At 44.8% G+C, this 25,906-nt stretch overlaps 9 protein-coding genes across 9 annotated transcripts; 4 read left to right on the top strand and 5 right to left on the bottom strand.

The window, feature by feature from the left end:
• Window positions 1–223: 223 nt before the first annotated feature.
• Window positions 224–1,490, bottom strand: AOL_s00080g320 (uncharacterized protein; the record flags this gene model as incomplete). Its single annotated transcript, XM_011124695.1, has 4 exons — window positions 224–407; window positions 475–944; window positions 995–1,158; window positions 1,211–1,490. The coding sequence occupies 4 exons, from the start codon at window positions 1,488–1,490 to the stop codon at window positions 224–226; spliced, it is 1,098 nt and encodes a 365-aa protein (XP_011122997.1).
• A 2,657-nt stretch (window positions 1,491–4,147) lies between these two features.
• AOL_s00080g319 (uncharacterized protein) lies at window positions 4,148–6,326 on the bottom strand (the record flags this gene model as incomplete). The annotated part of the gene is made up of 2 exons (XM_011124694.1): window positions 4,148–6,093; window positions 6,164–6,326. 2 exons carry the CDS (start codon window positions 6,324–6,326, stop codon window positions 4,148–4,150), a joined length of 2,109 nt encoding a protein of 702 aa, XP_011122996.1.
• Window positions 6,327–8,436: 2,110 nt separating this feature from the next.
• Window positions 8,437–9,899, top strand: AOL_s00080g318 (uncharacterized protein; the record flags this gene model as incomplete). The annotated part of the gene is made up of 3 exons (XM_011124693.1): window positions 8,437–8,592; window positions 8,663–9,210; window positions 9,293–9,899. 3 exons carry the CDS (start codon window positions 8,437–8,439, stop codon window positions 9,897–9,899), a joined length of 1,311 nt encoding a protein of 436 aa, XP_011122995.1.
• A 994-nt stretch (window positions 9,900–10,893) lies between these two features.
• AOL_s00080g317 (uncharacterized protein) lies at window positions 10,894–12,326 on the top strand (the record flags this gene model as incomplete). Its single annotated transcript, XM_011124692.1, has 3 exons — window positions 10,894–11,340; window positions 11,408–11,527; window positions 11,586–12,326. The coding sequence occupies 3 exons, from the start codon at window positions 10,894–10,896 to the stop codon at window positions 12,324–12,326; spliced, it is 1,308 nt and encodes a 435-aa protein (XP_011122994.1).
• Window positions 12,327–13,102: 776 nt separating this feature from the next.
• AOL_s00080g316 (uncharacterized protein) lies at window positions 13,103–14,113 on the bottom strand (the record flags this gene model as incomplete). Its single annotated transcript, XM_011124691.1, has 1 exon — window positions 13,103–14,113. One exon carries the CDS (start codon window positions 14,111–14,113, stop codon window positions 13,103–13,105), a length of 1,011 nt encoding a protein of 336 aa, XP_011122993.1.
• Window positions 14,114–16,187: 2,074 nt separating this feature from the next.
• AOL_s00080g315 (uncharacterized protein) lies at window positions 16,188–17,537 on the top strand (the record flags this gene model as incomplete). Its single annotated transcript, XM_011124690.1, has 2 exons — window positions 16,188–16,437; window positions 16,531–17,537. 2 exons carry the CDS (start codon window positions 16,188–16,190, stop codon window positions 17,535–17,537), a joined length of 1,257 nt encoding a protein of 418 aa, XP_011122992.1.
• A 729-nt stretch (window positions 17,538–18,266) lies between these two features.
• On the bottom strand, window positions 18,267–19,874 carry AOL_s00080g314 (uncharacterized protein; the record flags this gene model as incomplete). Its single annotated transcript, XM_011124689.1, has 2 exons — window positions 18,267–19,607; window positions 19,677–19,874. The coding sequence occupies 2 exons, from the start codon at window positions 19,872–19,874 to the stop codon at window positions 18,267–18,269; spliced, it is 1,539 nt and encodes a 512-aa protein (XP_011122991.1).
• Window positions 19,875–21,979: 2,105 nt separating this feature from the next.
• Window positions 21,980–24,137, top strand: AOL_s00080g313 (uncharacterized protein; the record flags this gene model as incomplete). The annotated part of the gene is made up of 4 exons (XM_011124688.1): window positions 21,980–22,013; window positions 22,642–22,702; window positions 22,816–23,617; window positions 23,703–24,137. The coding sequence occupies 4 exons, from the start codon at window positions 21,980–21,982 to the stop codon at window positions 24,135–24,137; spliced, it is 1,332 nt and encodes a 443-aa protein (XP_011122990.1).
• A 368-nt stretch (window positions 24,138–24,505) lies between these two features.
• On the bottom strand, window positions 24,506–25,906 carry AOL_s00080g312 (uncharacterized protein; the record flags this gene model as incomplete). Its single annotated transcript, XM_011124687.1, has 3 exons — window positions 24,506–25,533; window positions 25,598–25,690; window positions 25,774–25,906. 3 exons carry the CDS (start codon window positions 25,904–25,906, stop codon window positions 24,506–24,508), a joined length of 1,254 nt encoding a protein of 417 aa, XP_011122989.1.

The raw sequence follows: 25,906 nt of genomic DNA, 5'->3' as shown, positions 1-25,906 counted from the left end.
TGTAACCGAAACCCTCTTGGGTGCAAGTATAGCTTGCTAAGTTCCCCGCAGTTCAAGGTATGCGGACGTATCTTCACGCTTTGCCTTGGATAAGACCCAGCACTTCGGACCTTTTATTGCAAAAGAGATTCGGAGGCTATCACCGTAGCAGACCAACCCATGGAGGGAAACTTCGCGAGGAACCCGTTCTTGTCGGAGGTTGTCCTGCCATTCCAATAACTATTCAGGTAGTTTCCTCATCTGCCCAGATCTTGACTGTGCCATCCAAACTGGAAGACACCAATAAGTTCTCGCTAGGGTGAGCGCTAATGCCCAAGACGACATCCTCGTGACTTCGAAGGACCTGGAGGACTTCCTTCGTTTGTACATCCCAAATGTATATTGCCGAATCCTCAGACCCGGAGAATCTAATGATACGCCAGGTGGATTAGGATCCTATAAATCATAAAGTTTTGTGGGCCCAGGAGTACCTACATGAGCTTTCCATCTCTTGAAAACGCTGAAAATATGGAATACTTCGCGTTGACATGGCCCAGATAGGTTTTCAATACTTTGCCGCCATCCCGGAGATAATCCCAGAGTCTTATGCTGGAATCTAGGGTGCTGGCAAGAATATACTTTCCATTTGGGCTGAACCTAACGCAGCTCACCGGCGGGAGTTCCTCTTCAACTAATGTCTTCAAGCATTGGCCGGTATTCGTATCCCATATCCGTATCAGTTTATCGTGGGAGCAGGACACAATCATAGTGCCATCGCGTATGAAATCGACCCCCGAGACTGGATCCTGATGCGCCGGGAGGGTCTTCTGGCAGTTTCCTGATCGGATGTCCCATATTCGAACGGCTTCATCATATGACCCACTGACAATCATGTTACCCTGCGGATTGAAATTGAGGCAGTATACGTAATTATGGTGGCCTTTCAAGATTCTAATCATTCGCCCCTGTAACCCCATCAGTTCTACTATCCATTAGAGACACTGGTTTAACTTACCGACTTGAGCTCCCACAGCCTTATTGTTTTATCATCAGACCCCGTCGCAAGAGTTTTTGAGTCCGGAGACCATGCAACGTCGGATACGCCAGCCGTGTGAGCTTCGAAAATTTGCTCGAGCTCCCCCGTTCGTGAATCCCACACTCGCAGACTTTTGTCCGCAGCTATTCAATTTCGTCAGCAAATGTCCAAAGAACGCAAGTCAATGCAACGTACAAACGCTAGCTATCCATTTCCCATCAGGACTAAATTTGACACTGGATACACCTCCATTGTGCCCTGTAAGTGTGTATTTTAACCTGTAGTTCGGCCTGGAGCCCTGTTTGCGCAGGGCATTCACATCTGGCAAGGTCGGAGGTGAAGGGACGCTCGATGCTACCCTAGAAGCGACCGCGTCTTCGAAGATTTCGCGATCAAGGAATGGTGGAGACGGCGACACTGTTCTTTGGCGTTTGAACGGCGGCGACAACCTGCCGTTAGTGTCAGTTGAATCCATGGTGTAAAGGTCGTCGGTAAGATGTTGAGGTTCACGATGGATTCGGCTTGGCACGCGACCCTTGAATGTTGAACAACGCAAAAACTACAACAATTCCCACCGCTTATAGAGCTCCCATTTGCGCGCGCAGACCTAGTAAGTACTTATTTATACAGGCACCATTAGACAGACTTCTATTCTTTCCTTTTCCCTCCCTTTCTTCCCGTTTGAAAATGGGACTAGATCTAGAAGCACTGAGCGCACCGAGCACCAAGCCGTAGGTCACTGATCTAGAGCCAATCATATAGAATCTAGTACTAGTAGCCTTCAAATATCTATAAATCCTACAAGACTCCTCAGTATGCGCCAGGTCTACAATACGGTACCAACAAAGCTCCTACTCTATCATATGATCGTAGTACCTCCTCTAAACGGAACTTACAAATACTGTGAGTCGAAAGTCAATTCCGAATAACTTACTTGGTCACCAAGAACTGTCCACATGCCTTCAATAGCAAGATCCAAATGATACAAAAGTAATAATATTAACTCAAGTCATATACATAAAGCATAATCTAAGTCACCGATTGAATCCTTAAGATGCTATACATACCAAGAAGACAGAGCAGTCGTTGCATTTTCAGCCCGGTCAGTGCACAGCTATAATTATGAGCTACACAGGGCCCCCTTGGTCAGTTATCAGCATGATCATAGGATAGTGTGCCAATCTAATCGAAGATGAATAGCTGGCGCAAACGTTAAAAATAGTAATTGAAAAAGTGTAGTTTAACGTTTGTTATACACTCATATGACATAGTAACGGCAAGATATATTTCCTAGCGCCAGGATCCACAGGGACTGTATATACCATTGCTTGTAAATACGCCGCGTGGAGTAGACTTATTAAGGTGTTTATTAATCGATCATTCTTAAGACTCGAGGAGATAGGAGTCCCTCGCCGGGCTTTAGGATACTAAGGTAGTCAATTTCAGGCTCGGCGACGGGATCCCGGGAGCAGTTAAACAAACGCCAATCAGACCTATAGAACAAGAGGGGAAATACGTTTAATCGAAATCATTTTCAATTGAATTAAACTCCAATTTAAACTGAAAATAAGTCGCCAGGAAAGTTAGCTCAGCTTAGAACGTAGTTTTTTTTAAAAAAAGAAAGGTTCATACATGAATCCACGCAGTACGTACTAGTGATAGCTAGGATACGATCGTACACGATAGGCCGGCGAAAGCTCGAATTAGATTGTAGTGGTCGCAAATCATCGAAGGCCTACATCAGGTTGAATTGGGATTATTCCGGCCATTTAAAAACACTCGTGCAAGATATTCCTGGTCCAGTACGCGTACGTAGAAGGTACCAGTCTAGGCCCCCACTGCCATTGAATTCGAATGTTAGCAGATACTTACTATTTAATCTTTGCGTTGTTTAAGCACAGTCCAGCCTTGAAAAGTCGAGACTAGTCTCGAAGCCAGACGCCGGGTCAGCCACCAAAAAAGAGGTGTGTGTCGAGACAAGGCACTGATATTGCCGACCGAATATTGATTTAACCATCATTCTTCAGATTTAGCATTCGTTTCTTATTCGATATGACAAATTTCCCAACCTTTTTTTTTGGTCGTCATCGATCTGTCCCCGCATGCGCGCGTGCGCAATCCACAGGTCCATCTTCAGTCAGTGAAATGTTGTTTCGGGGTATCTCCTAGATCTACTCAGGTGCAGTGGATAGACCAATCTCTAGATTTAAATTTCGGCTAGTGCTAGTACACTGTATGGGCGGGGACTATCGATTAACTAGTGCCTAGTTGCACAAGACCTGTAGACCTTAAACCCAAATTAATCTGGGGCTAGTATTAATCCTTCCCGGGTAGACTGACGTGACGCTATGATTCAATACGAGCCCATTTTATAGCTTCTCCTTTAGTCCTTGCCGTGCATGGATTGGAACCAGGCATGTGTTATCTATGTACCTACTTTAAATATCCACATACCCGGTTCAGCCTTCACCCCCGCCGGCCAAGGCATCCTCGAATCCGGTAGGTCTGTATCTAAGATATCTAGGATTTTGTGCCCTGACTTTACTTGACTAAGTCAAGGCTGTTTCCCCTGATAACGCCAGACCCCGGGTTGAAATTTACCCGAATCCTCGGGATTTTCAGAAATATCACCATCAGAACCTTCTGTTATGGATTCAGTGCCTAGTCAGTTTAGGTAATGAGCTTCTAATCTCGGCTTCCTGCATTCACGGTCACGGATCTTTGTGGATCTAGACAAAAGTTATATTTTCCCCTGCCTCAAGAGTGAGGGTCTGCTATTACCCCTCCGCAGCAGGCATTTAGTTTACGAGATAACTGTTAAGTTTGGCTTGTCAAGGGTCCAACTTTTACGATGCTGAGCAGTCACGATAGAGTCTTTAGTAGTTAAAGGTTTTCCTTGTACTCAAATAAAAGATTGGCTAAATATTTACACAGAATTGCAGCAGATACTCTGCACTCAGACATATGTGTACTGTAAGAAACAGATCATCCTATATACAATAAGCTTTTTAGCTATAAACATTATCTATCTACCAGCTATAGAAAGAAACGACATGGGTATCAGGGGTATTGTCCTCCTCTTAAACAACATCATCATATCAACCTTCCTTATCATTATCTCATCCACCTCCCTTAGTTCTTCAAACTTCCAACAGCACAGCCCTTTCCACTTCCAAAAGCTGCATCATCAACGGAGTTCCACAAAGCTCCGATATCTGCCAAAGTCTCCTTAGTGTAGAACATTCTGCAAGTAGCAGGTTCCTCGATGAACTGGAGGGGAGCATCATGTCCCTTCCTAACATTGTCCAAAGAGTTAACATTACCGCTGATTGGCAATGGCAATTTCTGTGGGAGATCTCGCCTGCGTCTGGCAAGTTCAACTTCATCTTTAGTAGGCCTCAAGACGCTAACGGCGTCGGCGGCATCAAGGAGGTTCCTGAAAGAAAGAATTTCGCTACCACGGACACCACCGACGAGTGGCATGCCACGGCCGGGAGTTGGAATACCACCAACGGAGACGGACTTGACGCCCTTCAGTGTTTGCATGAACTCAGAGAAAGTGGAGCAAGTAGAAGAGCACTGTCCATCGGTGAGTAAGATGATGTTCTCAGGCTCGAATGGTGGGGTGAGGTTATCCTTAGTGTAGTCGTGAACTCCGAGACCGAAGATTGGCTCAAAGATATTGAATCGCCAAAGCGAAGAGTATCTGTCCTTGTTGATCTTGCTGTGGCCGATCAATTCATTGACGTCCTTGAATTTCTCGTAGTCGTCATTGAGGATGACGGAGTGAGCCCAGTTGGACCAGGTAGCAGCGAATGCCAAGGAGGATAGGGTGCTATTGTGGTTTACGAGCTTTTCGAACATCTCGAAGGTGATGTAGTCGAATGCACGAGCTTCAACGAGACCACCGGGGTTGGCGCGGTTACGCTGTCCACTGTATGGAACAGTCTGTGGGAACAGTTGCAAGAACAAGTCGTAGCCCAACATGATGTATCCACCGCCATTGTTGGTGATATCGATAATGAGCTTCTTGGCATTTCTCTTTCTGCACATTTTCAGGAAGTTGGAGATAGCCTTGATGGTTTGGGGAACATCAGACCAACATTCTGGGGCGAAGGAGGTGAGTTGAAGAACAGCAGTTTCGCTCTTAAGGAAGTACCCAGCGAAGATTCCTCCCTTTCCATCGGTGACGTCTGGCTTCAATTCGGATTGTGGGCCACTTTGTGGACCAGCATACTTCCAAACGCTAGAACGTTTACCAATGCGGGCTTGGTATCTTTGGCTGGAGATGTCACCATCCTTTCCGCATCGAGGATTTGGCTTGGAAGCCAACATCTGTCCTTTCTTAACGAAGGCCTCATAGAAAGTGCCTGCACTAGTGACGGTATCGAAGTTTCCAGCAACGGTAGCGTAGTATTCATAATCTCTAGTAGTACCGTTGGCGAATCTGACAGAAAACCCGTCGCTTCCAGGGTAACGTCTTCGATTCCTGAAGAAACCATCGTTGAGAACCTGTCCCTGGAGACCACGAGATGGGAAAAGACCGTTGAATCGAGCATCAGGGCTCTGGAGACCCGTTCCAAAAGCAATCTTGTTGAGGTACTCGGTCACATTTTGTCCGTCAATGGTGATGATTGGAGAACCAACTGGCTCCATCTTTCCATTCTTGACAACGGCTTGGTAGATTTCTGGCAAAGCAAGCCCGTCCTTGGAGACAGATACGATATCAAATGGGGAGTTGAATTGAATAGCCAAAAGACCACCCATAGTACCAGTGAGATGACCATCGTTGGCGGATGCGAAGATGGTTCGAAGTTTAAGTTCGAAGTCATACTCTTTGGTGATTTCCTTTGCTCGAACCTTGTGGGAAAGTTCGTTGATTTGTGTAACCAAGTCGAGTGGGTTGGGGGCTTGGAAGCTATCCTCCTTTGGTGGGTTCTTCAGGTAACCAAGAGTACTCTGGAACTGAACATAGCGTTGGATTCCAGTAAGTTGCTCTAGGGCAACCTTGCGGTCGATTGGAACAGAGAAGAGACATTCCGTAGCCAGCGCAACTGGAGCAGTCATCATCGGGGTGTCTATGCATCCTTAATTAGTACCGAGGGATCGACGAAAGGATCAATGAAGGGGAACTCTGAATAAACTTACAGGTGGCACTTGGGTTTGCGGCCGCATAGGCCTCCTTGTACGCCTTTTGCATAGAAGCAATCTCGGCACAGGCGGCTTCACCCGTGGTACGGGTGGGCACCGGGGAACCACTGACGCCAGCGGCAGCCAACGCCAGCAAAGCAACAGACTTGAACGACGCCATTGTGAACAACAATAATCCTGGAGTTCCTAAGAATTCTAGAAATGAGGCTAGTTAAAACAAGCCTTCAAGAATAATCGATAGAATTGCGGCTGTCTATTAGAAAATAAATATCTGGGCGAACGAGCGCCTACTTATAACAATTGTGGATCGCCATAACCCAAGCCTTAGGCTCTGAGAATACGATTAAATCAAGTCATTCTCCTTTCTATCAAGATATAGCACCTTCCTACGATCGAAGGCGTTATCAGATAGTGACCGCTGGAACGGGCGGGTCCCTCTATCCGGAAAGCCATAATCTGCGATTTCGGAGGGGTATTGGGATTCCTCAGAATATCAACATAAGCTTTTGAAGTTATGAGAAAGGAAGGCGATACAAATCCTTGTTGCATGTCTCTGAACGGGCCGGACTGATCTATGCAGTCGACTAATGTCAATCTAAGGGTTTGGCGCGCAGGCAGATGTATTGTAGCGACAGGCCCAAAGAAACCTTCCCGACCCGGTTTGGTATGTCTGATATTTCGCGTCGCATTAATAAATATCCGAGAGATTGCCGCAGGGGTGAATAATGCCAATGATGCCATGGCCGCGAAACAAGTTTCAATGATTGCAATGACATATCGATAGCTATCGAAAGCTTGTCAATGGTACAAAGCTAAGATGTATCTTAATTTCCCCCGCAATATAGTATATCGATAGATCTAGCCCAGGGTTCTAACGCCGGTACCGGTACTTTAATTTAGTTTATCGGAGCCTCAAAACCGACCGTAGGAACGCTCAAGGAGGGTTGATATATTTCACAACAAAAGAGACCGTATCACCATGGTGATTTTCGGAGTATGGCTGCAAAGGGAACCTCGGAAAACCGCCACCAGGCCTCTAAAGAGTGATTTTCAGGGTGTTGAGCTGGATGAAGTTTAGAGCGGTAAGGGGAAGGAACCTTTGGCCCAAGATGGCAGGCGAAAAGTCGTGATACCCTTGAGATCCATGTGATAAGGACTGGTGATTTAAAGCTAAGCCGACATGAGATGCTGCAACTGCACAGGCGGAAGCGGGATGGTATCCAACGTGTAGTTATAATATATCAATTGCAATATCAATTCGCATTTGCATAAGTCCGGCAGTCGATACATGAGGCCGAAGCAGCCTTGTGGAACCAACCATGCATGCGGTGTAACTGCAGGACCGCAGGGAAAACCCAACACAATGTGCAATTTTAACGCTATAGTTCTAGTTCCTCGGCCCAACTACATGTTGGTATGGTAGAAAACCTATCAAATCCAGCTTGCATGATGTGGGAACGAATCCCTGAAGATCTAAACTCGCAAAACTTTTTCGTTTAACAATTTATTTCCAAAAATGATGACACCCTCACACCACGGCGCAACGAACATGCATCATTGTTGTGCGTTGTCAGATGTTGCATTTTTTTTAGCCCGTCGGTTCTGACGGAACGATGCAGGATGCCTTCCAGTTTATCCGATTTCACCCAGATTTGAGCCTACGATTCTCGCCAGGATATCCATTCAGTTATCCGTCGTAGACAGCCGAGATCCGATGCTGATGTGAATGGTGGATTATTTAAATTCTCCTTGTGGTTACATTTTGTTTTACGATTGACGTTCAATTCAGCCGGGCAATCGATCAAGAATTGATACCCGCAGACCTTGCATAACTATGTATTTTTCCCCAGATTTATAAATGCCATGGTACTTAGCCTGAATTCCTTGGTTTAACTTCAACGGACCTCAAGGATTAGCTATATTAGCTCGAGAAAATACAGCCCATTCATCAACTATGATAACAATAGACTTCGGTGAGAAGGAAGGATCATCCCTATCCTCCAGGCTAAAGTGATGCCACGGCAAAACAAGCACCATGCGTACCGGTATACCTCGTAGAATAATTCGAATTCCTGACGAAAAGTTGCGCAATTCATGGCCGGAGCTCAAAGATCAAGCTGTACTATAAATACTCAGATCAATACGCGCGCATATGCCATGATTTGTGTCGAATAGGTTTCGATTCTACTTCAGATCTCAAGCAAGTCCGCAGGGCCATCCGATCGATTCATAGATCCAGACTCGAGGGCAACGATTAACAACCATTTACCATGTTGTTTCTTAATACCCTTGTAGCTCTTGCAGCTACAGTCCTGAGCGCTAGCGCCGCTTCACTCGAGAAACGAGTTCACAATGGCCATTGGGTTAATACCTGGGCTTCTATGCCGCAATTGACAGAACCTGGAAACCTTCCTCCAGCCCCATACGTAAGTTATCATACAATAAAACGCCTTTTAATGGAGTTTTAAAATTGATAAATAGCCTAACGGCCACTAGAACGGAACAGCAGGGGTCTTTGTCAACGCCACAATCCGCCAAACTCTTTTCATGTCCCTCGGCGCCGAACAAATCCGTATTCGCATTTCCAATGCCTTCGGCGTAAACGACCTCCCGATTACTGCGGTCACGGTTGCGCTCCCAGTCAATAATACTGCAGGAATTTCCGAAATTCAAACCAAAACTTTGAAACAGGTCACCTTCAGTGGTAGTTCCTCTATCATTGTTCCGAATGGCGGTCTCGTTGTATCAGACCCCATTGATTTCAAGTTCGACGTTCTCCAAAACATTGCTGTGACTATCTATCTCGAGAAGGGTCAAGCTGGGTTTGCGGTCACTTCACACCCAGGATCCAGAACCACTTCTTGGATCACATCTGGGAACCAGGTCAATGCGCCAAGCTTCAATGCTCCAGATGCTGCTAATACAGCCCATTGGTACTTCCTCAGTGCAGTTGAGGGATGGGTTAATGGAGGAAAGGGTGCTTTCGTCATTGTCGGAGATAGCATTACGGATGGCAGAGGTAGCACAACTAACGGTAACAACAGGTCAGTCATGCCTTCTTTCGAAACACGTTAACACCAACTTTTAGTCCGGAGGAAATTACATACTAATACAGTAATTATGTAGATGGCCCGATCTTCTGTTGAGAAACATGCAGAAGAAGCACTTTACCCGCCAAATTTCTGTTATCAATCAAGCAGCTGGTGGTAACCGAATCCTCAACGACGGACTTGGACCAAACGCTCAAGGGAGAATCGAACGTGACGTTCTAGCCCAGCCCGGTACAAAATACGTCATGATTTTCGAAGGTGTCAACGATATCGGAACCGCACCGGCCACAAAGGAGGCTCAAGAAGTTGTATACCAACGCCTTGTTCTCGCCTTCCAACAGATTGCAACCAGAGTTCATGCCTTTAAACTGCCAATCTTCGCGGCAACAATTACACCATTCGGCTCCCCTAACCCAAGCCTGCAGCCTTATTCGGCACCGGAAAGGGAGAATACTAGACTAAGGATCAATGATTGGATTAGGAAGTCGAAGGGGAAGGTTTTTGATGCCGTTATCGACTTTGATGCCTTCCTTAGGGACCCTAAGAACGCGACTCAATTGAACCCACCGTATGATAGTGGGGATCAATTACATCCTAGTTTGGCAGGGTACCAATATATCGCGGACAAGTTTCCATTGGATTTGTTTGACAAGTTCGAGAAGGGCGTTAATGGTTTTAATTAAATCCGGTATACAGGTGATGCGTGATAGAGCGTTCTAACTTGATTTCACCGCCATGATTATATTAATTTATCAGCTGTGTAAACTAAATAAAATGCACATACATGTACCATAATTAATGTATATGATCTCGATTGAAGAAATTCGCTGAACAAGGCATCGAATATACTAGGAATGGTGCATGAACACGAGTCCACTTGGGGTATCTAGACCGTGCGTGGCGCTGACATGACAATGGACGTGACATCTATATCAGGCACCCACTATCACCGCCACGTTGTCTCAGATGCATACACCGGGACGTGGAACCGGCGTTTGAAGATACATCGGTACTTATTGCATGACGATAGAAAGATAGAGCTTAGAGAAAGATCGTTAATGTTAACATTGAAATCAACCGATCGCCGCGCAATGCAATTGCAACTGTCTTGGACGTCTTCCAGAATCGAAGAACAATGTCTCAGCCAGGCGAGAGTTTTTGTGCAACATTGCTTTTTCCAACAAGACATCTGAACCTCCCCCACAACACAAACCCCGTCCATTGGCTCTTTCTGGCCGGCTTTGGTGGAAGCGAGACATGCATGATGCAACTTGCTGGCCCTCTTCCAGCCTTGGATTCCTCGTCTGGGTTTTAATCTGTGTGTTCTCGTCGGGGCAGCTGCCCGTAGAATCGAATCTCTTCTCTCATTCAAATTTCCAATCGTGGAACTTCAGCTCTGTCGTATTCTTTCGTAACTGCTCTTTCTCCGCCGGGCTTTTTTTATCTCTATTTTTACGTTCTTATGCCCCCAAAAACTTGCATGAGCACATGCTGCCGAGTACTTCGTTAGTCTAGAAGTTGATTCAGAAAGAGCAGCGGGATATAAAGCTTAAGAAAAGGTAGGTGCCTCCAGGTTCCCGATTGATCGAGATTTTCATCTTATCGATTACATTCCGCCCTATCCACTCATTGACCCTTTTTTGCGGGCTTTATCGTGTAAAAACAAACGGAAACATCATGGCTGACAGCGTATTCTCTGAAAAGATGTCTGTCAACACCGCCGTCACAGCGGATTCTATCCGTGTCCTCTCGCTAAATTGCTGGGGCCTCCGATACCTCTCCAAGCACCGTGCCCGTCGCATGGCCTACATTGGCGACGTGATTGCAAAGTCCGATTGGGAGATAGTTGGTCTCCAGGAATGTTGGTCTTACGACGACTACAAGGTTATCCGCGAAAAGACCAAGGAACTCCTTCCTTATGGAAAATTCTACTTTGGAGGCTCGATCGGTGCGGGATTGGTCATTATGTCGAAATGGCCAATTGAACAAAGTTCGATGTTTAGATACCCGTTGAACGGGCGGCCGACGGCGTTCTTTAGAGGTGACTTCTTTGTTGGGAAGGGGGTTGCTTCTGCGATGATCAAGCACGAGAGCGGACATTATATCGAAGTCTTTTGCACACACGTGAGGGATTACCATATTCGGAGGTTCTAAGTGGATACCTTTTTTGCTGATGCTAGCTTGTGAATAGCTTCACGCCCCATACGAGGCAGAACCAAACGACTCGTACCTCTGCCATAGAACAGCCCAAGCATGGGAAATATCCAAGTTGCTCAGAGGATCTGTTCAGAAGGGCCATATCACACTGGCGGTAGGATATGTCTACAAACGCCACCTTCTTTTTGCTTCAAGCTAATATTAAAATCTAGCTTGGCGACTTCAACATGATTCCCGATTCCTTCGCTCACAAACTCCTTCGCTCTTACGGCCACATGGCTGATTCCTGGCTTTCCGTATTCCCGGACACACCCGCGATATCCCCACCCACATCGACCCCGGAGCATAACACCCAAGTGATGGGCTTGACTTGCGATTCGGCCTTGAACACCTGGCGTCCAGATCCACCCCCTAACCCGAAGAACCTCGACCCATGGGCGAAACGTCTAGACTACATCTTCCACTCTCCTCTCACAACATCCGCTACAGCGGCCAAAGTGTGTTTTATGGAAAAACTGCCCGATCTAAAATGCTCGCCATCCGACCACTTTGGAATTGACGTCACAATCAAACTAACACCACCAGAGAAGATTTCGTTCCCAGCGTTCCCTAAGGATCTATACGACGATATCCTCGAACTGGTCGATACTTATGAAAAGCGGGAGGAAAAACAACGATTTTGGAGAATGGCGCATTTCTTTATTCAGATATTCGCCACTATCGGTATTATCATCGGTAGTTGGTGGATGCCTAGGGCTGCGGCACTTGCTCTCTGGGTTGCAACATGGCTTTGGGGAATCGGAAGTACATTAGACGGAATCATGGGATTCTGCTTCTTCAATACGGAAATCAGAGCATTGAAGGAGTTCAGAGAAGAAATCAAGATGCAGAAGGCCAAGGTTGAAAGAGACGAAGCTTCTGGGCAAAGTGAACTTGCGGATTTGAGACAGTGAAGATGACAGACTCATACACTCTAAATAGTTTCGAGCATTGCAGTCATGGAGCATTGGATTCAAGATCCCCTACGGTAGAATACACCAAACACACATTATTTAATAGATGCGCCTACATCTCCAATAGCCCAAGCATCCAACCAGTTCGAGTATCCATATCAATTGTATCATAGTGTATTCAATCAATCGTAGTTTTTGTGTGAATTTCATACAGATTCCAACCCCGTAAACCAGACTCTCCACTTACTGCTCGGCCAGATCCCGTGCAAACCCAATCGCCATTTTAAATTTATGGTGGGGCTTGCGCCGAAACTTCCACAAATTCAAAAATAGAAGGTATGTCTCAGAAGGATTCCAAAACAAGATAGAAACAAATGTCTGAAAAGAAGTGTTGCAAAAAAGTGCAAAAAGTGCAAAAAGAATGAATCGATACCGACGCGACTCGAACGCGCAATCTCCGCCACCGGAAAGCGATGCCTTGCCATTAGGCCACGGTACCGGATGATTCAGCTGAAGCCAGGGGTCTTTTGGGTACATACACTTTATTGCGGTGAAAAACCTGCAGCCAAATTACAACCGGGCTCACAGGTGAATATATATGAATCCAAGCTTCAGTTAAGTTTCGAACGTTTCAATTCAATACTCATTCGAATTCGAATCAAAACCACTGAAAATAGCCTTCAAAATTAAAGGTTTTATTGTATATTTTTCAATGTTTAATTTTAAATTAATATAACAGATAACCGTTCAAAATCGAGCTATTCGGGCCAGAGGTATCAAAGATTCCACCAGCACTCAACCTCGCAGCGGGACGCAGTGCAGCTCCAACCCCCAAATTGAGCCTGCAACATAACCCTCACTTCATCTCCTTCCCTTAACTCCTTTACAAAAATACTGTTGTTTACTCTCCCATTTTTCAGCCATCCTGTAGCCATCAGTTGTCCATTTTCATCTTTATACCCATCCTGGCTCTCCCAGAGTTCTACGTTTGGTCCGGGGCCATCTACCGTAGCATCCCAAACAATTTCATGATCCGTCCAAATAGGTTTTGCACACACATTCCTTTGAATTACCCAGCTCCCGACTTTATAATAACCTTGCTTTGCTTTTCGAACCCCCTGTAGGAACGGTTGTCCGGCCTCCAGCGTCTTTTCTTCTTCTTCTTGTTGTTCGCCGTCATAAGGCTGCTCTGGGGAAGGATCTGGTTCGGAATATTCGTCATCACTCTCATCTTGATCCTCTTCTTCTCCAATTTTAGTATATCCATGATGCATGCACCAGTGGTGATATTCTCCTTCATCATCAATATCCCCGCCGTTTGCCTCGATAATCTTTGCTTCGCTCGCAACAGCGGCTTCCATATCTTTTTTATAGTTTTCCGTCTTCCTCCGCCAAATGTCCGCACTCAACCAACTAAATGCACCTCTATAAGTGCCCTGACATCCAGCTTCGCCGCCATATCCTTGATCGTGACTTGAAGTTCTAAAGACAATCTTCCGGACCACCCGTTTTCTCGGTTCGCGTTGTTGTTCTCCAGCGTTTTGTTGGATATCTCCTTCCCCGCTATTTATTGAATCGAGAGATGGGATTTGGACGATTAAATACGTTTTCGTTCCCTTGCTTAGATAGAAGTAGCAATTGGAGGTTCCTGATCGTGATCCGATGATTGAATAAGGGTAATATTCTGCTAGCTCGATGATGTCCAAGGCCAGCTCTACCGGGAGCTTTGTGGATAGCAAGCCGATGACGGTGTCGACTGTCTCTCGGGTTCTAACGTGAACCATCATCTTTATATCTATAGGTTTAGGTCTTTTCTCCCGAACCTTTTTCAATTCCGGGGCCGTGCAAGTTTTGTGGTTCAGAGGCAATACATACGTATGTATTGGGCTAGGGATAGCGATAGATAGACTCGAGATGTGAGCTAGTTAGCTGGTACCGGCATTAGCGTGGTAGTTTGAATGAACGCACTTTTGTTAGTTGTGCTCGCTACTAGGTACCTAGTACTTACTACCTAACTTACCTAGCAGCGTTCGACAAACGACGTATATGTTATCAATTACACAACATTCTGAAATACTCAAACCCTCGGAGCATAAGGTAGTGATCTATGTGGCGACGCGACGCCACGAGGGTAAATTCAGGCGGAACAAAACCCAACGAGCCCCCTAACTCTTTAGGCATACTCACTGTGAACGATCGAATTTAATTACATATTCAAGTCTGTATTTTTTATTTTTATTTAATTTTTTATTTACTCAGTCCATATAGATCATACATATGGTATTGACAACTGGCGAGTTTTAACGTTTTCCATGGATCCAGCCTCTCAAACCATATACAACCTACCCTTCGTTACACCGGCGTAGCTGAAGCGCTTACATTAATTCGCAAGCCCTTGTGAGATTTTGACTTCTGGAGCCTTGATAAATTGATCTAGGATACCATTGAGGAGTCTGGCGACGAGGCAAGGATGTATACCATTGATATCATGATTTGCTTAAATATGATTATCAGCTATATACTCAAACTAATAAGGCCCAGCCCCGACGCCTACCTTCGACTAATAAAACCAAATACATTATCGGCGTTCACTCCCTGTAGGCCTCGGATCTCACATCTGCAGTCACGAGAACAATAGACTGGTCCCTGAACGTAATTTCAAGGATAAAGGCTATTATTTGCAATATTTGAGCCGCCTATTGTTACAGATTCTGCAGTCTTGACTTTGAGCAAACATGCCCTGGTTACTGTGCCGCTGGTATGCAGGATTAATACTGATATATCCTCATTTTCGATACGGCCAAGATCTTAAGAAAACACTCCCATTCGAATTTGCTTTCTATAATTTGAATTGCTCGGGCTAATACCAAAGAGAAGGGTTATGAGATCTGAGCGAACTATTTATATATTTCAGACTTCCTCCCCACTAGCATTAGTAGATTCATAAAGTTTTTCAAGCGATCCTACCAAAATTGACCCGAGTACATGCAACATATTTGGGCATCAACATTTTGCGCGAGGTTTTCTATGCTATGGTGCTCGGACCAGATCGATACACCGTAAACAAGGCTGGATGGCGGATTCGTCTTCGAAAGTTAGCCACGCTGCTTTGGTTCCAAGCAACAATCACGGGCGCAATCGCAATAGTTACCGAAAGGCAAACTCCGATACAGGAAGGAGTCGTTATTCTTGATAATCTCAAATTTCAGGTTGGTAAATTTTCATATCATTGGCTAGGTGGTTAAGAGTTATAAAAGTAAATATCTATACTTTAAGTATGGACTTGACATCGGGATACTAACGTGGTTCATATCTTCAACTCCAGAAGCTGTATGGCAGCGATTCCTATGGCCTCTTTGTTAATATATCAATCGGTAGGCCTAGCTTTCTCACTCACTAGCTTCCGATTGTAATCGATACTTGAAGGATTCGATCGAAACCCACGGATGTAACCGCTATAATATATTTTCAATTTTCCCTAGCCAGATATTTATTACATACCATGTAGTATTGACAAGGGGAAAGGAAATTTAAGTAGCTGACCAACATCCAAATTAAATTATCTAGGAGTTCCATTACAGGAGGTCACAGTTCAGCTTAAAGGAGGGGGTTTGACGTGGGTACCTTCGTCCTGGGCCATCAGTGATCATAGTTGCACCGGATCGCTAGATTGCGATATTATCCAGTCTTATGGAGCCTGTAAAGCATAACCATGGTCCCGATATACTATTTACCAAGGTGAATAACATAACTAATAAAAACAATTAAAAACTTTTATTAGACAATCCATCTCTATCAACGACGAGCGAGCCGATCGATATCATCGGGGCGATCAATACTCGAGTCGATGTGAACGGCGAAATGGCCTATGATACGCTTTCCGTTGGGGGTATTCGGATAGGAAGTTTTCCTTTCATGGCCGCAGTGGTCTTTTCCGATGTCCCGCCACTGGGACTCGGTGCATCTCCTGGAAGTTTTGGGGTCACGGAAGGATCCCCGGATGGCACGGATGACTTGAGACTTGAAATTAAGTCACTGGGGACTTTACAGGCTGTTTACGATGCACAGCGAATTGAGGTAATGGGATTTGCTATGTATTATGATGCATACGGTAGGTCATCCGCGTATTCCACTTGGATACATGATAATATATATCAGAACGAGTCATATATGTTGAAATCTAACAAGGGCTAATTGATTCTAGAAACTAATTCGAGTCAGATAACACTTGGGGGCGTAGATACGGAAAAGTACGAGGCCCCCATAGTTACATATACTCAGAAAACCCAACGAGAGGTAGGAAGGTTCAATACTCGGAAAGTTAGCCTCTCTAAATCTCCGGGCGACAATCAGCCCGTTGTGCTCGAAAATCTCAGGACAACGATTTTAATTGGAGACTCGAATATTCGATTTCCTGACAGACTCCGAAACTCGGTATTGTTAGCTCTGAACGCGACTTCCTCTGGTTTAGAATGGTATGTCAACTGCGAAACCGCTGAAAAGTTAAACTTTTCTCTTGATTTCGAGTTTGATGATCGTGTCAATATCACACTTACAGCAAAGGACTTAATTGGGAGAATCGAGGAAAGAGTCGGGGCGCAAGAAGATCTAGGATGTAAAGTTTTTCTAGACACCTTGGAAGATGACGGGGAGTTTATTCCTGAGAATGCTGCAGCCATGTATCTGGGAATCCCATTTATGAGGGTCGCGTATGTGTGGGTAGACTATCAAAACAATCAGACGAGCGTCGCAAAGGCGAAGCAGAGAGTTGCGAATAGTAATATTGTGAAAATTGAGAAAGGTGGAATTAAAGCCACACTAGAAAAAGACAATGTCGGGCGCGGGCCCATAGGTAATGTAACCGAGGAAGAGCCTCCTTCAGAAAGTAGCGACGAACACGAACCTGAGGATGAAAATAATAAGGTGCCTATAGCGGCTATTGCTGGGGGGCTAGTGGGTGGGATAGCTGTTTTAGGGGTGATTGGGTACATATTATTCGTATTGTGGAAAAAGAAACATCAGCAGCTACCTGAGATACCGCCAGTGCCAATGGAGGAGCTAGGTGGGCATGAGAAGTTTGAACTGGACCCAGGTCATAAGAGGTCCGAACTGCCAGATGCCGGTCGAGAAGGTTATCATAGGGAGCTACCTGCGGATTATGAGCAACCTAGAGAACTATCCGGCCAGCCGACGCTTGCGGAATTGATCTGATGTGGATTTGGCGATTAAGGACTCGAGTACTCCTCGATATTGAAGATTATACATCCACTGGGAACGAGACCACTATAGCCCCCGTTTTCATGTGCGTACTTAAGATATAGCAGATGCCATTTATTGCCCATTTACACATCATCTTTGGATAAAGGATAAGGGTTTTCCAACGACCTCCGATCAATTGATACTGTACTATAATGTATACATGTATGCATTTCAATCGCACAAGTTCTTGTCTAGTATCAATCCAAAATAAAAGCATACTAGTTGAAACGGTATCACAAAACCGGTTAAGATCCAATTCGTAAATCTTTGGCAGATCTGACCCCATAGTTCGCTATTGAAACCACCATGCATGTTCACCTCTTTCACGTGCGTATACTAGAAATTAGAGGTCGACAACTTAGCTTAGTTGTGCGGGTAGAATTCCCCGCTTCTGATCTATATTTAACTTGGGCCACTTTTTGACATAGAGATCTCGATCCATGCTGCAAGGTCTTCGGTAAACGGAAATAGATTTCAGCTGTACGGTGCGTCTTGCATGCATCGATCTTTGGTCTACGAACCTACAGCGTGGCTGCAGCATGAGGCCTTTATATTATTGGTTGACCAGCCCTCCAAGTTAGTGAGATAGTATGCATTAGACGATTCCTTTTGCTAACTTGAACTAAATAGATCCAAGCCAACAGCTAACACAGAAACGGTAAATGCTCTACAACAGCAGCTCTATCTATGCTTCCACTTAATCTCCGCGGGATGCATCGGTCTTGAGAACATGCTGGAGTAATCAGTAGGCGGAACTTCCTTCGTCATATCGACTTGTTCCCACTTCAACAAACGCACTACAGTTGCCAAAATCGCTCCGAGTTGTGTATACGCATACTTCTCAGCCACGCATCGATGTCTCCCGCCTCCAAAGGGTAAGTATGGTGATTTTATCGATTTTAATGAAACGGCACCGAATCCATAGTCGATTGTTGCTTCGTCGTCTTTACCACTATCACCACCCCCCATAGCTGCAAACCCGGCCTTTGGGTCGTCCCATCTGTGAGGATCCCATTTTTGGGGGTTGGGAAAGTTTTCGGGTGTTCGGCCTAGGAAGCTTGGAGCTGATAAGAGGGTATGGGATGGCGGGATTACCCAATCGGTACCTGGTACTGGCATTGGTGTTTTCACTTTCCGCATTACGGAGTGGATCGGTGAATGCAGACGGAGGGTTTCCTTGATCATATGGTTGTGAAGTGTGAGGGCTTCTAGATGGTCGTAGGTAAGTGGGGGTAAAGATGGTCCAAGCACCCTAAGTTGCTCTTGATATAGCTCTTCGATAAGGGAAGGATCATGAGCTAGGTATAAAATAATCCAAGATCCAGTCGACGATGTATTATGCTGCCCACCCATCAGAAGAGCGATCATAAGATTGGCGATCTCCTTATCAGGTATTACGTTCCCATCACGATATGTCGATTTCATCAACATGTCTAACATATCTTCTTCCTCGGGAGGATTCTCTCGCTTGCGACGTTTCTGAATGACATCCATATAAAGGTTTGCCATTGCCTTTTGAGCATGATCTCTTCGAATGTTTCTTGGTATGGGGATCCAAGGGAGGACAAAGTTTATCGGAGCAAATCCATCATCCAGATGTCTGTATAGGACAGAAATCTCAGAATCAAGCATGTCTCGGATCTCTTTGCCTTGAAGTGAACCAGCCGCAGTGTAGGTAGTGATTTCAGCCATGACCGATGAGATGTCACAAATCCCACCGTCCGATTTAAAGATTGGAGATGTTTTGATGAAATCTTCAACTTCTTTCACAAATAGCGGTACGTAGCTTTTCAGAGCTGCTCCACTAAGACCGGGTCCAAGAAGTCGCTTCTGATCCATCAATTTGGCATTCGGACAATCGTAGATTACACCCTTGCCAAATACTGGTGTAGTGAGCGGACCATAGACCTCTTCAGCATTTAAATCTTTTATCTTCCCATTGAGGATAAATTCGTTCCCTTTGCTGCCGAGAAAGACGGTTGTGGGACTCCCCAGGAGGTAGAACGTGAAACAGTCGCCATACTATACCAAGATCAGTAAATATGTCTCGTTTTATTTTATTCGAGACAAGTTTTCGCCATTGAAACTCACCTTTTCCCGGCATTCGAAGAAGAACTTGTAGGGATCGATCCCGTAGTAGACAGTACTTCCAATGAAGGGAAGCCAATGGAATACTACAGGCGGTTTATGACGGTCAGGAAGGTATAGCTGCTTGAATATATTCCAACCGACAAAAGCGACGATTCCCGATACGATCGAGCCTACTACAGAAGCAGCTGTAGCCGTCATAGCTCTGGTGTCGCGAGGCCTAGGAGGTCTCGTGCCGTGTGCTTAGGAGGTTAGAAATACGAGCTTTCTGATTAGCTCATCCATACACGAATATCTACCAGTTCGTGTTGTGTGAACTGAAAACTACTCATATGTAAGTACTTACTTACTTAAGTAAAGGGTGACAATCGCAGGATGGAAATGATAGTTACGTAAGTACCCAGACTTATGTCAGTGCTAGCTGTGTATGTATGTATGTCGACGTGTCATGAACGAAGACTTGAACTCCCCAGCCGGAATGGAAACCAGTCAGCGCGAAAAAGATACCGTGGATATCAGGGCACCCGCGTCCAGTCCACCCGCGTCGAGACTAATGCTGACCAACAAGCCTCTAAACGGAATAACTGCAAATCTAGCTACGTCCCACAAGAACCCGCTGATTCCAAAAAAAAAATCGACTGGACGATGCAATGGCATATGGCCTTTCAAAAACATGGGAGTCTCACCTTTTACCGAACGTTAACAGAAATTCCGAAAGTCTTTTTAACATGCATAACAGCCATCGACTTCAAATTTGCAAATGGGTATCGTTGTTCTATAGATCTAAAGCTAGAACTTTGTAAATTTAGGCTTAAAAACTTGTGTAACAACGTCAATGCCCTCGTCTAAATGAGACATCTTTAACGGCACCCACAAGACGGTTAATTACAATGCAATGGGCTGGGTTAATTTCTATTTTATTTTTTATTTTTATTTTTATTTTATTTTATTTTATTTTATTTATCGATGGTGGGAAGTAGATACTCAGAGCAATACGAAAGATCTCGTGGCGAATTCTAAAGCTGTAGTAGTGTCAACTGATTAAAGATCGTCTCTCTACTGGTTCTACAGAAATCGCGGTAGCATGCTATTAATGCTCTAGGCCCCCTTGAGTATCTGCCTATTACTACATGCATGCGCTTGCATGATAATTAATTTAGAAGAGCGAGAATTATCGTGCAGAGCTATAATCTCGTCGACGTCGACGGAAAGAATCATATCAGTACAACTTAGGAAGTGGAGTCTCCAACCTTCGCGCCTTTCGCAATTACTCGTCCCGAATATAACATATATGTACACTGCGACTATGTAATAATATAATATACAATATCATATGTATACAAGGAAGGAAATCAGGATATTCCAAGACCGATATGCTTATACATATAGACCGAAACCTCTTTACAATAAACAGCTTAGTCAATCAATCAAGAAAAAAAAAGCCTTGTCCCCAAGAGAATTCTCGACTCGTCGGCAGCGAAAACCCACTTTACCCCTCAATTGATTGGTTCCCGCTACCCGTGCATCGCACTATTTAAGCGGCTACAACCAAGATGTATAAACCCCCATGAACCCTACTGCTAATATAATGATTAGTAACTCATGTAGCTTCTTTCGCTATTCGCGAGTTTAGTTTACTAAATGGCATTTTCAGCGACCGACTATCTATCTTGGCCATGCTTAAGCATTGTCTTTTATAGCTTTCCCGCATGCATGCATGTCTCCAATTGATTGTCGGCAGCGAACGCCGGGTTGGATTCTAACGCTAGGTTAAACTCTGGAGTCTGAGTGCAGTCGCAGTACTGATTAAAATTCAGTATTGACACCTTATCCGCTGATATGATATCACTTTTTTTTTTTTTTGAAAAAAAGGGCATTCTCTTTTTGATCACTTAGAGGAATGGGCATATTTATAAAACTCTTATCAAAAGAAAACCTGCACGATCGATTGCATCCGAGAATTCTGAACAAGCGAGGGGTATCCCTAATGTAGTACTATAGTGCTCTTACACCTGGTATGCAGCAGGTGCGGGACAGAGCTGCAGAGCTCTCAAGAACTCACCCTAGTAGGTACTTAACTAGGTAACAAGATGCACTGATCGATGCGAAGTGTCTCGGCTAGGTTATCAAATCGAGTGGGCCTATGCAATTAGAGGTGCAGGCGCCACGATACTAGTTCGATCCGTGTATGCTTCAACCTGAATCCTAGCTAGCTAGCTCCTTGCAGCCAGTCTATAATTCATCCGTTGGGAAAAAACAACAAATATCGCAAAGGTTAATTCCATACAGCATTGTAATACGACTGTATGGTCATCTGGTCGTCGCTCCAGAGCTTGCGAGGTATATATATATCTAACGTGAGTTTCCCTTTTCAGCATAGGTCCCAGATCTAGAGCCCGCACTTAGCAAAACAATATCTCCGGATCTCCTAACTCTATATATATAAACGAATCAATCCTCTCCGCTCCGCGTGCGAACTCTCAAAATCTAGCATCCGTATATACATATCCTAGTTCGTCAGAAGGTGATATCCACTTCATCGGTGGGGTGGTTACACAACCGACGGCATAATGGCATCTCAAGAGTTCATCAACTCTACCATGTCTAACATCCAACCCCTTCTCGACGAATTTCTCTCCCTGCCACCTTCAAACAAACTCCTTTATGGGTCAATTACTTTCTTATTCTCCTACATATTCTTTTATATACCAATTCGTTTCATCTATCGTCTCTGTTTCGATCCATTATCGAAAATCCCTGGCCCTAAATACGTTCTTCTTTCCGAAAATTGGAATAAATTTTCATGGCTTGTTTTACCATGGAAGAAAGGAAGGGAAGCGGTTACTTTGAAAAAGTGGCATGATAAATATGGTATATCGATATCATCAATTTGAAAATATATTATACTTTGTTTGTAAATTTAAGTAATTAAGGTATGCAGAAAACTGATCTTTATGGAAACTACTAGGACCTATCGTCCGCACCGGACCTCGACATGTCTCTTTCAATGATATTGAAGTCTACAACCAGTAAGTTAAAAGTTTCCCCAGTTATATCACTATTTATATTGCACGAATGCGAATTCATTACAAAAATATATATATGGTAGTTAACTTTGATATAATGTCACAATCAATACCAGAATCTACAAAGTAAACACCAAATTCTCCAAATCCTCAGACTTCTACAACCACCCATCAGCCAACGAATCCGTCGTCGAAACTGTAGACATCAAAGAAGCACACGCCCGCCGCGCCGCCTTCGCACCCTACTTTTCAAAAACAGCAGTCCACAAACTAGAAGACCTAATGCAATCCAAAGTCACTTTCTTCCTCACTCGCATCCAAGAGCTTGGGACAAACATAAACATTTCCAGAGGACTCCGATGTTTGACTGTCGATATCATTACCACTTACTCCTATGAGGAATCATTTAACGCTCTATCAGATCCAACGTTTAGTCCGGGATGGTTGTTGGGGTTTGAGAGCTTGCTTGACACTACAGCGATACAAAATTTTGCTCCAGGGACAGTCGCTACGATTGAATATGTGCTTGGAAATTTCATTCCTAGGTCATATGTCTCCAAAATCTCCCCAATTGTGGGCGATGTTCTTAAATTTACAGACACTTGCAGCAGCGCAGTATTGAAACAAAAGTTCAGGTATCTATCGGGAGAAAGGGATATGGTTACCATTTTTGCACAGTTGTTCGAAGACGATGAAAAGAGAGGGAGGAAGGCTTTGACTGATAAACAATTAATCCACGATGCTATATCTACCGTCGCAGCCGGGATGGATACGACGGGGCATGCATTAACATATGCCATCTATTATCTGGTTAAGCACCCGGAGGTCCAGAAGAGATTGTTGGAGGAGTTGAAGGGGGTCATAGGTTCTCCTAGGGCTGATGTGAAAGAGGAAGTATTGGGTAACTTACCGTTCCTCGTACGTGGTCTTTTCCTTAATACATTAACTTATGAATACTTTTCGAGACGAATGAGATAGCTGATACTGAGTTTAATACCTAAAGCAAGCGTGTATTAAAGAGTCTCTCCGTTTTAGCCACGGCGTCCCCGGCCCTCTTCCACGAGACACCCCAGCAGGTGGTGCCACATTTCTAGGCCATCACCTTCCCGCCGGCACCGTAGTTCTAAATTCGGCTTATACGTACCACACAAACCCTGTAGTCTTCCCGGATCCCTTCAAATGGGATCCATCTCGTTGGTTGGTTGAAGACACTAAAGAGATGCAAAGGTACTTTATGCCATTTAGCAGAGGTTCAAGGATTTGTATTGGTATGAATTTGGCGGAAGCAGAGCTGTCGCTTGCGCTTGGGAGGTTTGTGAGAAGGTTCGAGTTTGGGTTTATGGAAGGGTTTCAGGATAGTGATATGGAGTGGACATCGGTGCTTGTGCCGATGACTAAGGGAATGTTAATGATTTGGGCGAAAGAGCGGGAGGAGTGATTACATAATAGTTAATAACGGCGAAGACGTGGAGTACCACTGGCGGAGCGTGTAGTTTATGTTTATGAAATCATGGTTAATTAGGTAAAGTTGACGTTAAGACCGCTTAGATGCCTGTAGAAACGGGTTTAAAGGCTCTAGTATCACCGCGAATATAGTCGTCTGCCATATAACCTTAAAAGTTCATATTCTAAAAGTTTTTTTATGATAGTCCTTCAGGGAAAAGACTACCCAGGATCTCGGAGCGATATGACAAAAGAGACTGATTCTATAACTCCCAATCGATATTGATTCCACCCCAAACGCCCTATTGCAACCATATTCTACTCCGGAAATCCAAATTTAAATCCAAATTCAGTTTGGTTTCTTTAGATATCTTTAGATTCCTCGGCCTTTGAAGGCTCAAGCTTCGGAGAGTCGGGCTTTGAAGCGTCAGTAGCTGGAGGATCGGTCTTAGTTTCTTCGGGTTTTGAGGATTCATCAGTAGGGAGTGCGGGCTTCGGCGTTTCAATAATCGTTGGTTTGTAGGATAGGGTTGGAGAGCCAGGTTCAGCGTCGTGGGTGACGTCTCCTCCCTTCTCCTTCGTCAGTTGACCTTCAACCCAGCTTTTATGATCTTTCGAAACTTTCAAACTCTCCTCAACATCCTTCGTTAATCTTTCAACCTCCTCATCTAGTCTTTGATCTAATGTTAGAGACTTCCATCTCTCTTCCTCCTCCTTCTTCTCTGCCTTGCTCTCCTCTGGCTCCGTAGCTGCCCAAAGCTCCTCCAAATCATCCAACCACCCAATTTCCTTGCACAAGACCCTAACAGCCTCATCACACGCCTTCAAGAAGATCACATCGTCCCTTCTACTCCCAATCTCCCCAACCTTCTCATTATTTATCAACAATCTAGGTGGACCATGTGGTACCCTAGTCGGCAAACCAGCAAATGGATATACCATCAAACTGGTCCCCATGACAATAGCCAAATCGACATCATCCAGCTGTTCCATGCTGCTCGAAAACTCTGCGGGCAACGGTTCTCCAAAGAACACAATATCCGGCTTAACAAGTCCATTACATTCTGGTGTATCCTTACACGTGGGAACCTCAACGGGGTCGGCTAGGATATGCTGTTTGATCAAATCATCCGGGTATGGCGCTTTACATTCGATACAACGCTGACTAGCGAAGGATCCATGTGCTTCGACAAGTTTTTCGCCTGGAACACCAGCTGCCCGTTCGAGAGTGTCGATATTTTGGGTCCAGCACATTTTCAGGATGCCCTTCTTGTGGAGAAGATGGATGAAAGAGTGGGTTATTGTAGGTCGATATTTACCAGGATAAAGATCGTGAGCTAGAGTATAGAAGGGAAGGGGGTTGGTGCGGAAGTAGGTAATATCGAAAACCGCTGAAAGGTTATATCAGTCTAGGAGACCTTTGAGAGGGGGATACGAAAGGAGTATAAGTAATACCTTCAGGTTCTGGAAGATCCAAACGCTGCAGATTGGCATAAAGACCCGTATCTGGCGAACGAAAGTCGGGAATGCCAGCGGAAGTGCTGATACCTGTTGTTCTTGTTAGTACCGTGGGCATGATAATGGCGCTGATAACGACCGATGCCTGAAAATCCGGGGTAAACGAGACGTACCAGCACCAACCATAACGGCGACTTTTTGACATTCTCCGGAGGCGATGTATTCAGCGATAGACTTTAGATCGCGGCGCTTAAGGTGTAAAGGCTCGATGGACTCATCGATCGGTTCTGAGAGTTCTTGACCCAT

Source organism: Orbilia oligospora (genome assembly GCF_000225545.1).
Source record: "Orbilia oligospora ATCC 24927 unplaced genomic scaffold scaffold00080, whole genome shotgun sequence".
NCBI lineage: Eukaryota > Fungi > Ascomycota > Orbiliomycetes > Orbiliales > Orbiliaceae > Orbilia > Orbilia oligospora.
Note: the sequence above shows the minus strand (reverse complement) of the source record. Positions and strands in the feature narration are given on the sequence as shown.